The sequence below is a fragment of the Lepidochelys olivacea genome, assembly GCF_965140295.1.
Source record: "Lepidochelys olivacea isolate rLepOli2 genome assembly, chromosome: 1".
Lineage (NCBI taxonomy): Eukaryota > Metazoa > Chordata > Testudines > Cheloniidae > Lepidochelys > Lepidochelys olivacea.
In genome coordinates, this window is record NC_140411.1 from 108832289 (window position 1) to 108844678 (window position 12390).

The 12390-nt window shown below is 40.9% G+C and overlaps 1 protein-coding gene across 5 annotated transcripts in view; it reads left to right on the top strand.

Moving 5' to 3' along the window:
- The window catches only part of MYO16 (myosin XVI), a 637262-nt gene that overhangs the window by 321400 nt on the left and 303472 nt on the right, over window positions 1–12390 (top strand). For all 5 annotated transcript variants that reach the window (XM_084616853.1, XM_084616854.1, XM_084616856.1 and 2 more), the window contains exon 11: window positions 11454–11564. In XM_084616853.1, the coding sequence (XP_084472979.1) occupies window positions 11454–11564 (111 nt within the window). The remainder of the gene's footprint in view (window positions 1–11453; window positions 11565–12390) is intronic.

A 12390-nucleotide genomic window follows, 5' to 3' on the forward strand; every position in this document is an offset into this window, starting at 1 on the left:
AAACTGCTTAGTCTTTTTGTTTGATTAAGCTTAATCAAAGCCATTTCTTTTGAAAACAGACTTGGCATAGAACTGTTGTGCCACATATTGTTGGCCACATAATGTGGTGTGGACTTCTAATGTACAATATTCAGTGGTTTCTTCTTTATTGCAGTAATGTTAGATAAAACATGCAGGGGAAAGTAGTGATTGGAAGAATATTGTGCATGGAAAATAGAATGCATACTGCCTTATTAATGGTACAAATAAATAAAATGACTTCTGGTGATATAGTGAAAATTACTAAAGTTTTGTTATTAAGCCATCTAAACAGATTGGGAACAATTATATATTCCCAAACACACACACAGACACACTGTCAAATGAGTAAATAGAAAACTTCATTGTTAATATTAAAAATAAGATAGCATTTAGCTTCTAATATATCTATGGCTGAGAATGTTCAGTGATGGTTCAGATTATCAGTTTTGACCTGCTGTCTCCATAGTTTAGGGTATTGAGAACAGTAGTAAAATATATATTATAAGATCACTTTGTCAGTCAGACACAGGAGGAAAGAAGGAAAAAGTAGAATAAAGGCATCTGTATGCTCAGAAAAAGGAGGTGAACAGAACAAAATTGGAAATCCCCTGGAAGTGTTTAACCCCCAATCAATTCATCTGTGAAGTTAATGCATGTGGAATTTCATATATATGTGTCTCTTTTTTACTGCTTGAGTTTAAATCTAGCTTTTATGGCATTTATTTGCTTCATAGGCCAACATCATCAAATTCTTCTCCTTGACCTTGGCTGGATGGCATATCCTGGGGATGTGCATCCTTTTTTCCCCCTCACACAGTTTTGATTACTTCTGAAAACAGTGCACAGTGAGCTGCATATGTATCTTATACATGTCCATGATAGTGTATTATGGCATAAAAGCGTTATCAGCATGAATTTGGGTTGGCTACATTACTTATGCGTGGCATCCCATATGAGAGCAAATACCATAACATCATATTATTCTGTATTGGTGAAAAACCTACCTTGACATCCTTTGGATCAGGAATTGACCCTCTATACCACACATTAACATAAAACTATCTTAAAAATTTTTATTCAGTATTTCTGTTTTTTATTCCTCGACCTGTAAAACCAGACCTCCTACCCCATGCCTCCTTGGGAGAGAAAAGTTATGATAAACACATTTTAGAAACCTTTTAGGACAGCCTAATAGCATTTCTACCCATAAAAAAGCCAACTCAAAAAATTAATCACAATTAAAAATTAATTGTGATTAATCACACTTTTAATCACACTGTTAAACAATAGAATACCAATTGAAATTTATTAAATATTTTGAATGTTTTTCTACATTTTCAAATATATTGATTTCAGTTACAATACAGAATACAAAGTGTACAGTGCTCAATTTATATTATTTTTATTACAAATAGTTGCACTGTAAAAATGATAAAAGAAATAGTATTTTTCAGTTCACCTCATACAAGTACTGTAGTGCTATCTCTATCGTGAAAGTGCAATTTACAAATATAGATTTTTTTTGTTACATAACTACACTCCAAAACAAAACAATGTAAAACTTTAGAACCTACAAGTTCACTCAGCCCTGGTCTACACTAGGACTTTAGGTCGAATTTAGCAGCATTAAATCGATGTAAAGCTGCACCCGTCCACACGATGAAGCCCTTTATTTCGACTTAAAGGGCTCTTAAAATCGATTTCCTTACTCCACCCCTGACAAGTGGATTAGCGCTTAAATCGGCCTTGCTGGGTCGAATTTGGGGTACTGTGGACAAAATTCGACGGTATTGGCCTCCGGGCGCTATCCCAGAGTGCTCCATTGTGACCGCTCTGGACAGCACTGTCAACTCAGATGCACTGGCCAGGTAGACAGGAAAAGAACCGCGAACTTTTGAATCTCATTTCCTGTTTGGCCAGCGTGGCAAGCTGCAGGTGACCATGATGGAGTCCCAGAATCGCAAAAGAGCTCCAGCATGGACTAAATGGGAGGTACGGGATCTGATCGCTGTATGGGGAGAGGAATCCATGCTATCAGAACTCCGTTCCAGTTTTCGAAATGCCAAAACCTTTGTCAAAATCTCCCAGGGCATGAAGGACAGAGGCCATAACAGGGACCCGAAGCAGTGCCGCGTGAAACTGAAGGAGCTGAGGCAAGCCTACCAGAAAACCAGAGAGGCGAACGGCCACTCCGGGTCAGAGCCCCAAACATGCCGCTCCTATGATGAGCTGCATGCCATTTTAGGGGGTTCAGCCACTACTACCCCAGCTGTGTTGTTTGATTCCTTCAATGGAGATGGAGACAATACAGAAGCAGGTTTTGAGGATGAAGAAGATGATGATGATGATGATGAGGTTGTAGATAGCTCACAGCAAACAAGCGGAGAAACCGGTTTTCCCGACAACCAGGAACTGTTTCTCACCCTGGACCTAGAGCCAGTACCCCCGAACCCACCCAAGGCTGCCTCCTGGACCCGGCAGGCGGAGATGGGACCTCCGGTGAGTGTACCTTTTAAAATACTATACATGGTTTAAAAGCAAGCATGTGAAAGGATTACTTTACCCTGGCATTCGTGGCTCTCCTGGATGTACTCCCAAAGCCTTTGCAAAAGGTTTCTGGGGAGGGCAGCCTTATTGCGTCCTTTATGGTAGGACACTTTACCACTCCAGGCCAGTAACACGTACTCGGGAATCATTGTAGAACAAAGCATTGCAGTGTATGTTTGTTGGCATTCAAACAACATCCATTCTTTATCTTTCTGTGTTATCCTCAGGAGAGTGAGATATAATTCATGGTCACCTGGTTGAAATAGAGTGCTTTTCTTCAGGGGACACTCAGAGGAGCCCATTCCTGCTAGGCTGTTTCCTGTGGCTAAACAGAAATGTTCCCCGCTGTTAGCCACAGGGAGGGGGGAGCGTTGAGGGGGTAGCCACACAGTGGGGGGAGGCAAAATGCGACCTTGTAACGAAAGCACATGTGCTATGTATGTAATGTTAACAGCAAGGTTTACTCTGAAAGAGTGTAGCCACTGTTTTATAAAATGTGTCTTTTTAAATACCGCTGTCCCTTTTTTTTTCTCCACCAGCTGCATGTGTTTCAATGATCACAGGATCTTCTCCTTCCCAGAGGCTAGTGAAGATTAGAAAGAAAAAAAACCGCACTCAAGATGAAATGTTCTCTGAGCTCATGCTGTCCTCCCACACTGACAGAGCACAGACGAATGCGTGGAGGCAAATAATGTCAGAGTGCAGGAAAGCACAAAATGACTGGGAGGAGAGGTGGCAGGCTGAAGAGAGTAAGTGGTGGGCTGAAGACAGGGCTGAAGCTCAAATGTGGCAGCAGCGTGATGAGAGGAGGCAGGATTCAATGCTGAGACTGCTGGAGGACCAAACCAGTATGCTCTAGTGTATGGCTGAGCTGCAGCAAAGGCAGCTGGAGCACAGATTGACCCTACAGCCCCTGTGTAACCAACCACCCTCCTCCCCAAGTTCCAGAGCCTCCACACCCAGACGCCCAAGAACGCGGTGGGGGGGCCACCGGCCAACCAGCCACTCCGCCACAGAAGATTGCCCAAAAAAAAGAAGGCTGGCATTCAATAAATTTTAAAGTTGTAAAATTTTAAAGTGCTGTGTGACATTTTCTTTCCCTCCTCCACCACCCCTCCTGTGCTACCTTGGTAGTCATCCCCCTATTTGTGTGATGAATGAATAAAGAATGCATGAATGTGAAGCAACAATGACTTTATTGCCTCTGCAAGCGGTGATCGAAGGGAGGAGGGGAAGGTGGTTAGCCTACAGGGAAGTAGAGTGAACCAAGGGGCGGGGGGTTTCATCAAGGAGAAACAAACAGAACTTTCGCACCGTAGCCTGTCCAGTCATGAAACTGGTTTTCATAGCTTCTCTGATGTGCACCGCACCCTCCTGTGCTTTTCTAACCGCCCTGGTGTCTGGCTGCACGTAACCAGCAGCCAGGCGATTTGCCTCAACCTCCCACCCCGCCATAAACGTCTCCCCCTTACTCTCACAGATATTCTGGAGCACACAGCAAGCAGTAATAACAGTGGGAATATTGGTTTCGCTGAGGTCTAAGCGAGTCAGTAAACTGCGCCAGCGCGCCTTTAAGCGTCCAAATGCACATTCTACCACCATTCTGCACTTGCTCAGCCTGTAGTTGAACAGCTCCTGACTACTGTCCAGGCTGCCTGTGTACGGCTTCATGAGCCATGGCATTAAGGGGTAGGCTGGGTCCCCAAGGATACATATAGGCATTTCAACATCCCCAACAGTTATTTTCTGGTCTGGGAATAAAGTCCCTTCCTGCAGCTTTTGAAACAGACCAGAGTTCCTGAAGATGCGAGTGTCATGTACCTTTCCCGGCCATCCCACGTTGATGTTGGTGAAACGTCCCTTGTGATCCACCAGAGCTTGCAGCACTATTGAAAAGTACCCCTTGCGGTTTATGTACTCAGTGGCTTGGTGCTCCGGTGCCAAGATAGGGATATGGGTTCCGTCTATGGCCCCACCACAGTTAGGGAATCCCATTGCAGCAAAGCCATCCACTATGACCTGCACATTTCCCAGGGTTACTACCTTGATATCAGCAGATCTTTGATTGTGTGGGCTACTTGCATCACAGCAGCCCCAACAGTAGATTTGCCCACTCCAAATTGATTCCCAACTGACCGGTAGCTGTCTGGTGTTGCAAGCTTCCACAGGGTTATCGCCACTCGCTTCTCAACTGTGAGGGCTGCTCTCATCTTGGTATTCATGCGCCTCAGGGCAGGGGAAAGCAAGTCAGAAAGTTCCATGAAAGTGCCCTTACGCATGCGAAAGTTTCGCAGCCACTGGGAATCGTCCCAGACCTGCAACACTATGCAGTCCCACCAGTCTGTGCTTGTTTCCCGAGCCCAGAATCGGCGTTCCACAGCATGAACCTGCCCCATTATCACCATGATGCATGCATTGGCAGGGCCCATGCTTTCAGAGAAATCTGTGTCCATGTCCTGATCACTCACGTGACCGCGCTGACATGGCCTCCTCGCCCGGTATCATTCTGCCAGGTTCTGGTGCTGCATATACTGCTGGATAATGCATGTGGTGTTTAATGTGCTCCTAATTGCCAAAGTGAGCTGAGCGGCCTCCATGCTTCCCTTGGTATGGCGTCCGCACAGAGAAAAGGCGTGGAACGATTGTCTGCCATTGCTCTGACGGAGGGAGGGGCGACTGATGACACGGCTTACAGGGTTGGCTTCAGGGAGCTAAAATCAACAAAGTGGGTGACTTTACATCAAAGAGTATTTCAGGCAGGACTTCACGGAGGGTTCCAATAAGAAATGGTGCACCTAAGTTATTGTTCTTATTGGAACAAGGTGGTTAGCATGGCCTCTGATTGATACATGGCTAGATTTACCTCGCTGCACCTTCTCTGTGAGTGACTGAAGTGTGACCTAGAGGAATGAGTCCCCTAGACGGGGGAGGAGGCAAATGAGTACAAAACAAATCTGGTCTATTTCTTGTTTTGATCCACTCCATCTATCTTTTACATGTTTGGCTGGCAGCAGACGGTGCAGAAGGACTGCATGCCATCCACATCTCATGGCTGCTCAGCAGAAGATGGTTCAGTAGGACTGCTAGCCATCCTCATCTCTTGCCCATGTCTGCCCAGGCGCTTCTGGCCGACATGGCCAGGAGCACCTCGGACATGACGAGGACGGCTACCAGTCGTACTGTACTGTCTGCTGCCACAAGGCAATGGGTTGCTGCTACTGTGTAGCAATGCCTTACCGCATCTGCCAGCACCCAGGAGACATACGGTGACGGTTACCTGAGCGGTCTCCATGCTTGCCGTGGTATGGCGTCTGCACAGGTAACTCAGGAAAAAAGGCGCGAAACGATTGTCTGCCCTTGCTTTCATGGAGGGAGGGAGGGAACGGGGGCCTGACGATATGTACCCAGAACCACCCGCGACAATGTTTTAGCCCCATCAGGCATTGGGATATCAACCCAGAATTCCAATGGGCAGCGGAGACTGCGGGAACTGTGGGATAGCTATCCACAGTGCAACGCTCCGGAAGTCGACTCTAGCCTCGGTACTGTGGAAGCACTCCGCCGAGTTAATGCACTTAGAGCATTTTCTGTGGGGACACACACACTCGAATATATAAAACTGATTTCTAAAAAACCGACTTCTATAAATTCGACCTTATTCCGTAGTGTAGACATACCCTCAGTCCTACTTCTTATTCAGCCAATCGCTAAGGCAAACAAGTTTCTTTGCATTTACATGAGATAATGCTTCCAGCTTCTTATTTACAATGTCACCAGAACATGAGAACAGGCATTCATGTGGCAATTTTGTAGCCAGCATTGCAAGGTATTTATGTGCCAGTTATGCTAAATATTCATACGTCCCTTCATGCTTTGGCCGATATTCCAGAGGACATGCTTCCATGCTGATGACGCTCATTAAAAAAATGTGGTAATTAAATTTGTGACTGAACTCCTTGGGGGAGAATTGTATGTCTCCTCCTCTGTTTTACTTGCATTCTGCCATATATTTCATGTTATAGTAGTCTCAGATGGTTACCCAGCACGTGTTGTTCATTTTAAGAACACCTTCAACGCAGATTTGACAAAATGCAAAGAAGGTATCTGTTGGAGTATGTAAGGATTACGTAAAGACCTGGGTAACTGCTACCATGGTAGTAGGGAGTGAGGCACAGGCAAGCACTGTTTCTTCCCTTGATAGATAAAGTTGCCACCCTTTTTCCTTCCCTTCAGCTTGTTAAGGATTGATAAGCATCATAGCTGCATAAGAAATATGGTTGTCTGAAGGATACCCTTTGTGTGAAGAAATGTTATCTGATCCCCTCCCTTCCTCTCCCAGCTACATAAATGAGCTCAGGGTCATGGCCCCTTGCTCCTACAATTACTGCAAAGGAATGAATCTTCAAGGTAAAAATGTCTAAAACATGCTTAATGCTGTAAACATTAAATGGGCTGGTATAATTATATTCAGTAATTAGCTATTAATATTCATTATATGGACGGTCATATTATCAAATAAGGGTTTTGGGGGTGTTGGAGTAAATGTGTGTATTTACATATTAACTTAGATAAAAAAGTGTGATGTGATTAATTCAGGGCTTACTCAACAATTGGGTTGAGGAGAACAAGTACCGCAATAAAGAAGTCCATTTATTCAATATGCCTCTGGGTCCTCCTGCTCCTTCTTTCCATCTCTAACAGAACCAATGTGAGATTTCTAAAGACAGCTACAGCAGCCAAGTTTTAAGAATCTGAAGTGCCTTCTAAAAATCTGAGAGGGTCGAGGTGTAGAGCATGCTTTCAGAAGTCTTAAAAGAGCAACACTGTGATGTGGAAACTACAGAACCTGAACCACCAAAAAAGAAAAACAACCTTCTGCTGGTGGTGTCTGACGCAGATGATGAAAATGAACATGTGTCTGTCCACACTTCTTTGGATTGTTATCGAGAAAAACCTGTCTTCAGCATGGACACATGTTCTCTGGAATGGTGGTTGAAGCATGAAGGGACATATGAATCTTTAGCACATCTGGCACATAAATATCTTGTGATGTCGGCTACAACACTGTCACACGAACATCTGTTCTCACTTTCAGGTGACACTGTAAACAAGAAGCAGGCAGCATTAGCTCCTTCAAATGTAAACAAACTTGTTTGTCTGAGCAATTGGCGGAATAAGAAATAGGACTGAGTGGATACATAGGCTCTAAAGTTTTCCACTGTTTTATTTTTCAGTGCAGTTATTTTTTGTACATAATTCTACATTTGTAAGTTCAACTTTCATGATAAAGAGAATGCATTACAGTACTTTATGAGGTGAATTAAAAAATACTATTTCTTTTGTTTATTACAGTTCAATTATTTGTAATAAAAATAAATATAAAGTGAGCACTGTACACTTTGTATTCTGTGTTGTAATTAAAATCAATATATTTGAAAATGTAGAAAACATCCACAAATATTTAAATAAATGGTATTCTATTATTGTTTAACATCACGATTAATTGTGCAATTAATAGTTTTAATCACACGATTGATCGCGATTAATTTTTTTAATCACTTGACAGCCCTGTTTCTGATATGAATAAGATGATAGGTATCTATTGAAAAGTTCTACAATGAAAGCAGAAATGAGGAAGCATAATTTAAAAATAAATTGGACAGTACTGAATTCTCATCATTGTGAAAAAATAAACTCGATCCTGACATAGAATCTCAAAATCATGATATAAAAATATAAGAACTCGAAAAATTATATCAAACTCTTACACTGGAATCTGATCTCCACAATTATAAGCGAAAAGGATAACCTCTCTGTGGGTCTGAGAGCACATAACTACAAACTTTCTTAATGACAGGTTTCAGAGTTAGTCTCCCCGTCAGAGCCTTTCACTGTCATGCATAGCTACATAGTTCCATAGTGTGGATGCAGCCTACTTTTCATTGCTGTGTGTGGCTACACTTACCCTATATGCCGTCACAAGAGGTGTGTGGTGTAGATGAAACCTATCAGTAGAGATTTTCTTTGGTCAGTATTTATTGCCTGTTACTAATACTGATCAAAAAAAAGGGACACATTAGTGAAAAAATGTCTCTTCTTATCAAATGATGTTGAAATTTGGAATCTTACGTCACATACAATTTTGTTTTGAAGAATGGAGGGAAAATTATGAGGAGTCAGAGTGAGACTAGTCTTAAAGTGGTTGCTAACATGCTGCTGTATGCTGCCCAAAGTGTGACAGAGTGAGCAGAGCCAAAGCTTTGTCCCCTTCCCACATGTCACTCTACAGAGCCAGTTTGGTGTGCAGGGAATTAAGTGGCACTCTTGAGGCCAGCTATAAATTATTCCACTTGTCACCCCATCTCACCCTAGGGGAGCAAAGCAGGGGAAGAACTGTGAATCTCTGAATCATAAACCACCCCAGGGCTACTCATGGGGGGGTGCATCTTATGCATTGCCCCTTACACAGAGCTATTCCTAAAGGCACGGTTTAGCCCAAAGACAATATATCCATTATTGGGGTGGCATTTTGTTATAAGTTCTGCTCAGAAGTGACCCTGAAAATATGCATGTTGGTTCATTCTATAAAAGTCATGATAGTCATTATGTAGCACATATGCAGCTAAATGCATATGAATACTTTCATTTGTGAGTTCTGTAATGTAAGCAGTTTAATTTTAGGAAATGATAAAAAATTAATTTGAAATGAAATTATCCCCAATACCTATTTCCTTTTGGCCTTTAATACTTCCTAATTAACATTTCTCAGATTTTTTTTTTTGCTTTGAATTGTGGTTTCTGTCAAGTGTATGATTTAAATTGGTGGCTCATTCATTACAAATAGAGCTGGACTTTAATGAAGATAATAATAGGATTGGTTGTGGAATTGACAAGGAACTGAATACAGCAGTTCACTCTGAGCCATTTGTATGTACTGTGTGTGATTGTGCTGTACGATATCTAAAGGCATAACAAGTTTGAAAAATAGGAAAAATTCTCATAAGAGGTATGCCCTGATTCAAGCAAGCAGTAACAACAATGCATAAAGAAGAAAATAGAAAAAGAGTTTTGTTATTAAATCCAGGCTTAGAGAACTGTCACTTCTTTTTGTGCTCATGTCCTGAGAGCTGTCATTCTTGACACAAATCTGGAGCCTGTGAGAATCTTTCGGGTGAACTGAAGTGTAAAAAGCTACATAGCTGATATTCTACAATTCTGAAATTGGTTGTGATGCTAGAGAAGGGCTATATTTTTGTAAGTTCAGTTGTTTTATACTAACAGATGTATAGTTGGTAAACTATTTAAGACCCAGCAGGATTTGGTGGTTCTGTCTAACACCACAATGGCTCGTGTGGTTTTTTTGCTTGGCATAAAGATGCAGGCTGAGTGCCTTCAAACACTCTTTTTGTGTGTATCTTGGGTATCTTAAATCTAGTGCTCCTATTTATTGTTTGATTGATTGATTGATAAAAATATATATGTTGTGTTATTTCCAAGGGTTCACATCTGGGGAAAGACATATAACATCAAATCCTGTTCATCTTGTTTACTCAACAACACAGCGGGTAGCCTCAGTGTCTGATTATCTCTGCCTTAAAATGACAATTATAATGCTTTTTGTATATATATGTATAATCACAGTACCTTTTGGTCAATGATCTGCAAGCACTTTACAAAGGTCCCATTTAGTTCCTTTTCACAGATGAAGAGACTGAGGCACATACAGGTTAACTGATTTACCCAGTCACACAATGAATCAGTGATAAATTTAGGAAAAGAAGCCAGAACGCTGGACTCCCAGGGCCAGACACTGCACCTATTAAAGTAATTGGCAAAACTGCCATTAACTTCAAGCTTGGACCCTCAGTGTTTCTGCACTGGTCACATTGGTCAATTACTGATGAAATAACATTGTGAATGCCATTTTCTTTTTCTTTTTGTTAAAATGTGGATTTGCCAGTTGTTCACTTCAAACACAATTCTTCTAGGTGACTATTATCTATTTTTATATGTTCTTCTGGCATCTAGAAACATTAAACTTGTCAGCTGATATTAACAATGATACAACCTGCACTGTGAGCATAGTAGAATTCACTGCGCAATGAATCAGCCTTTATTGTATTTTATAGCAGTTCGCTTATAGTTGATTTATTGTACTTTTATAACATATAAGCAATTTTCTTTTTGGTAACAGAATTTGTTTCTATAATATTTAGATTGTAAGCTCTTTAGGCCTCTTATCTCCTTCTGTGTTTGGAAAGCACCAAGCACATTTTGGGTGCTACTGTGATATAAATAATAATAAAACATTATGACTCATACATTAGATGCTGACCACCTTCCACTCCTCCTGACAATTTAACTCCCGTCTCTCATTGAGTTTCCTCTGTTATGTTCTGTGCAGCTGAATTTCAAAAGCGTATTAAGTTCCATATGCTGAGAAGGATGAATCTACAGGAATATGGGAGCTCGGTTTGGTGGCAGCCGATATGTGATTTACAAGTGCATTAACTTTTCAACTCTCTATCATCTTCATCAGAAATAGTTAATGAAGAGGGCAGGAGTGTTCTACTTGAACTTGGAGTCTTGTCAGGTTTAGGAATTGCAAATAACATACATGTACATTTCCATATACTTAAGTCCCCATTAAACCCATACAGAATATATGCCTTAAAATTGATAATCTTTCTAATTTACTTCTTTTGCTTAAAATAAAGGATTAAGAGTTATTTTAGACGTATAGACAACTTTTTGGTTTCCTAATGCACAATAAATATTTATATCAATTGTAGTGTTTGTCACTTGTAATTGAAACTAGGGCATTACACTGCAGGATGAGCAGCTATGAAGTTTGATTATTTTAATGTATGATTTGTATTTTCCAGGTCAAGTTAATGCCTCCAGCACCAAATGATGACCTGGCTACTCTGAGTGAGCTAACAGACAGCAGCCTGCTCTATGAGATTCAGAAACGTTTCAGTAACAATCAGATATATGTGAGTGGCTATGAAACTGCTTACTGCAGCATTTTTATTCAGTTACCTACAGTCAACTTCAATCATGAGCAATTAAAGAAAATAGGATAGGACTATTAATAATTCCAGCTAAGCAGAATTACTAGACACTAGGCTGGCAAGTATAGCTGACTAATATTAAGATGAATGAAGGAGTATGTGTGTGTTAAATTTACAACTACTCAAATTTAATTGGAAAGTCTGAAATTAGAAAGAAAAAAAAAGCTATAGCGAGTATGCACAGGTGAGCCTATATGTATATTTACCAGAAAATATGTGTGGGTAAAATGTGATAGGGGCATGTGAACTCTTTCCTCTTAAATTATCAAGAGATTTCTTTCTTCAACTTTATGTAATCATAATTTTCATGCAGGCTTCTGATTACAATAACTGGAATGGAATAGAGATTTGGATAACAAATTCAGAAATCAGTATACAGCATTTGATTCCCTGTTACTTTTTCCTACAATTTACATGAATAATTCTCTTGATATTGTTATGTTAATGATTTAGACACAGTAAAATAATTACAAGATGATTTACATGCAACAGATTTTTCTGTTCTTGCCATGTTAAACAGAGGGAGAATCCAGTCAGACATAGATTATTTCAAAAGTAAAACCTGCATATGCATATTTCTGGCATCCCTATTCATAACTACTTACCCTTTTCTAGCTTATTGAACAGCTGATTAGGTAATTTGCATGTAAATTTGAAATGTGTGAATCTGCTTTAATCTAATGAATTGACAGAGTGTGGTTAGACCAGAGAAATGCAGAGATCCAGAATGTCGCAAACAACAAGATAC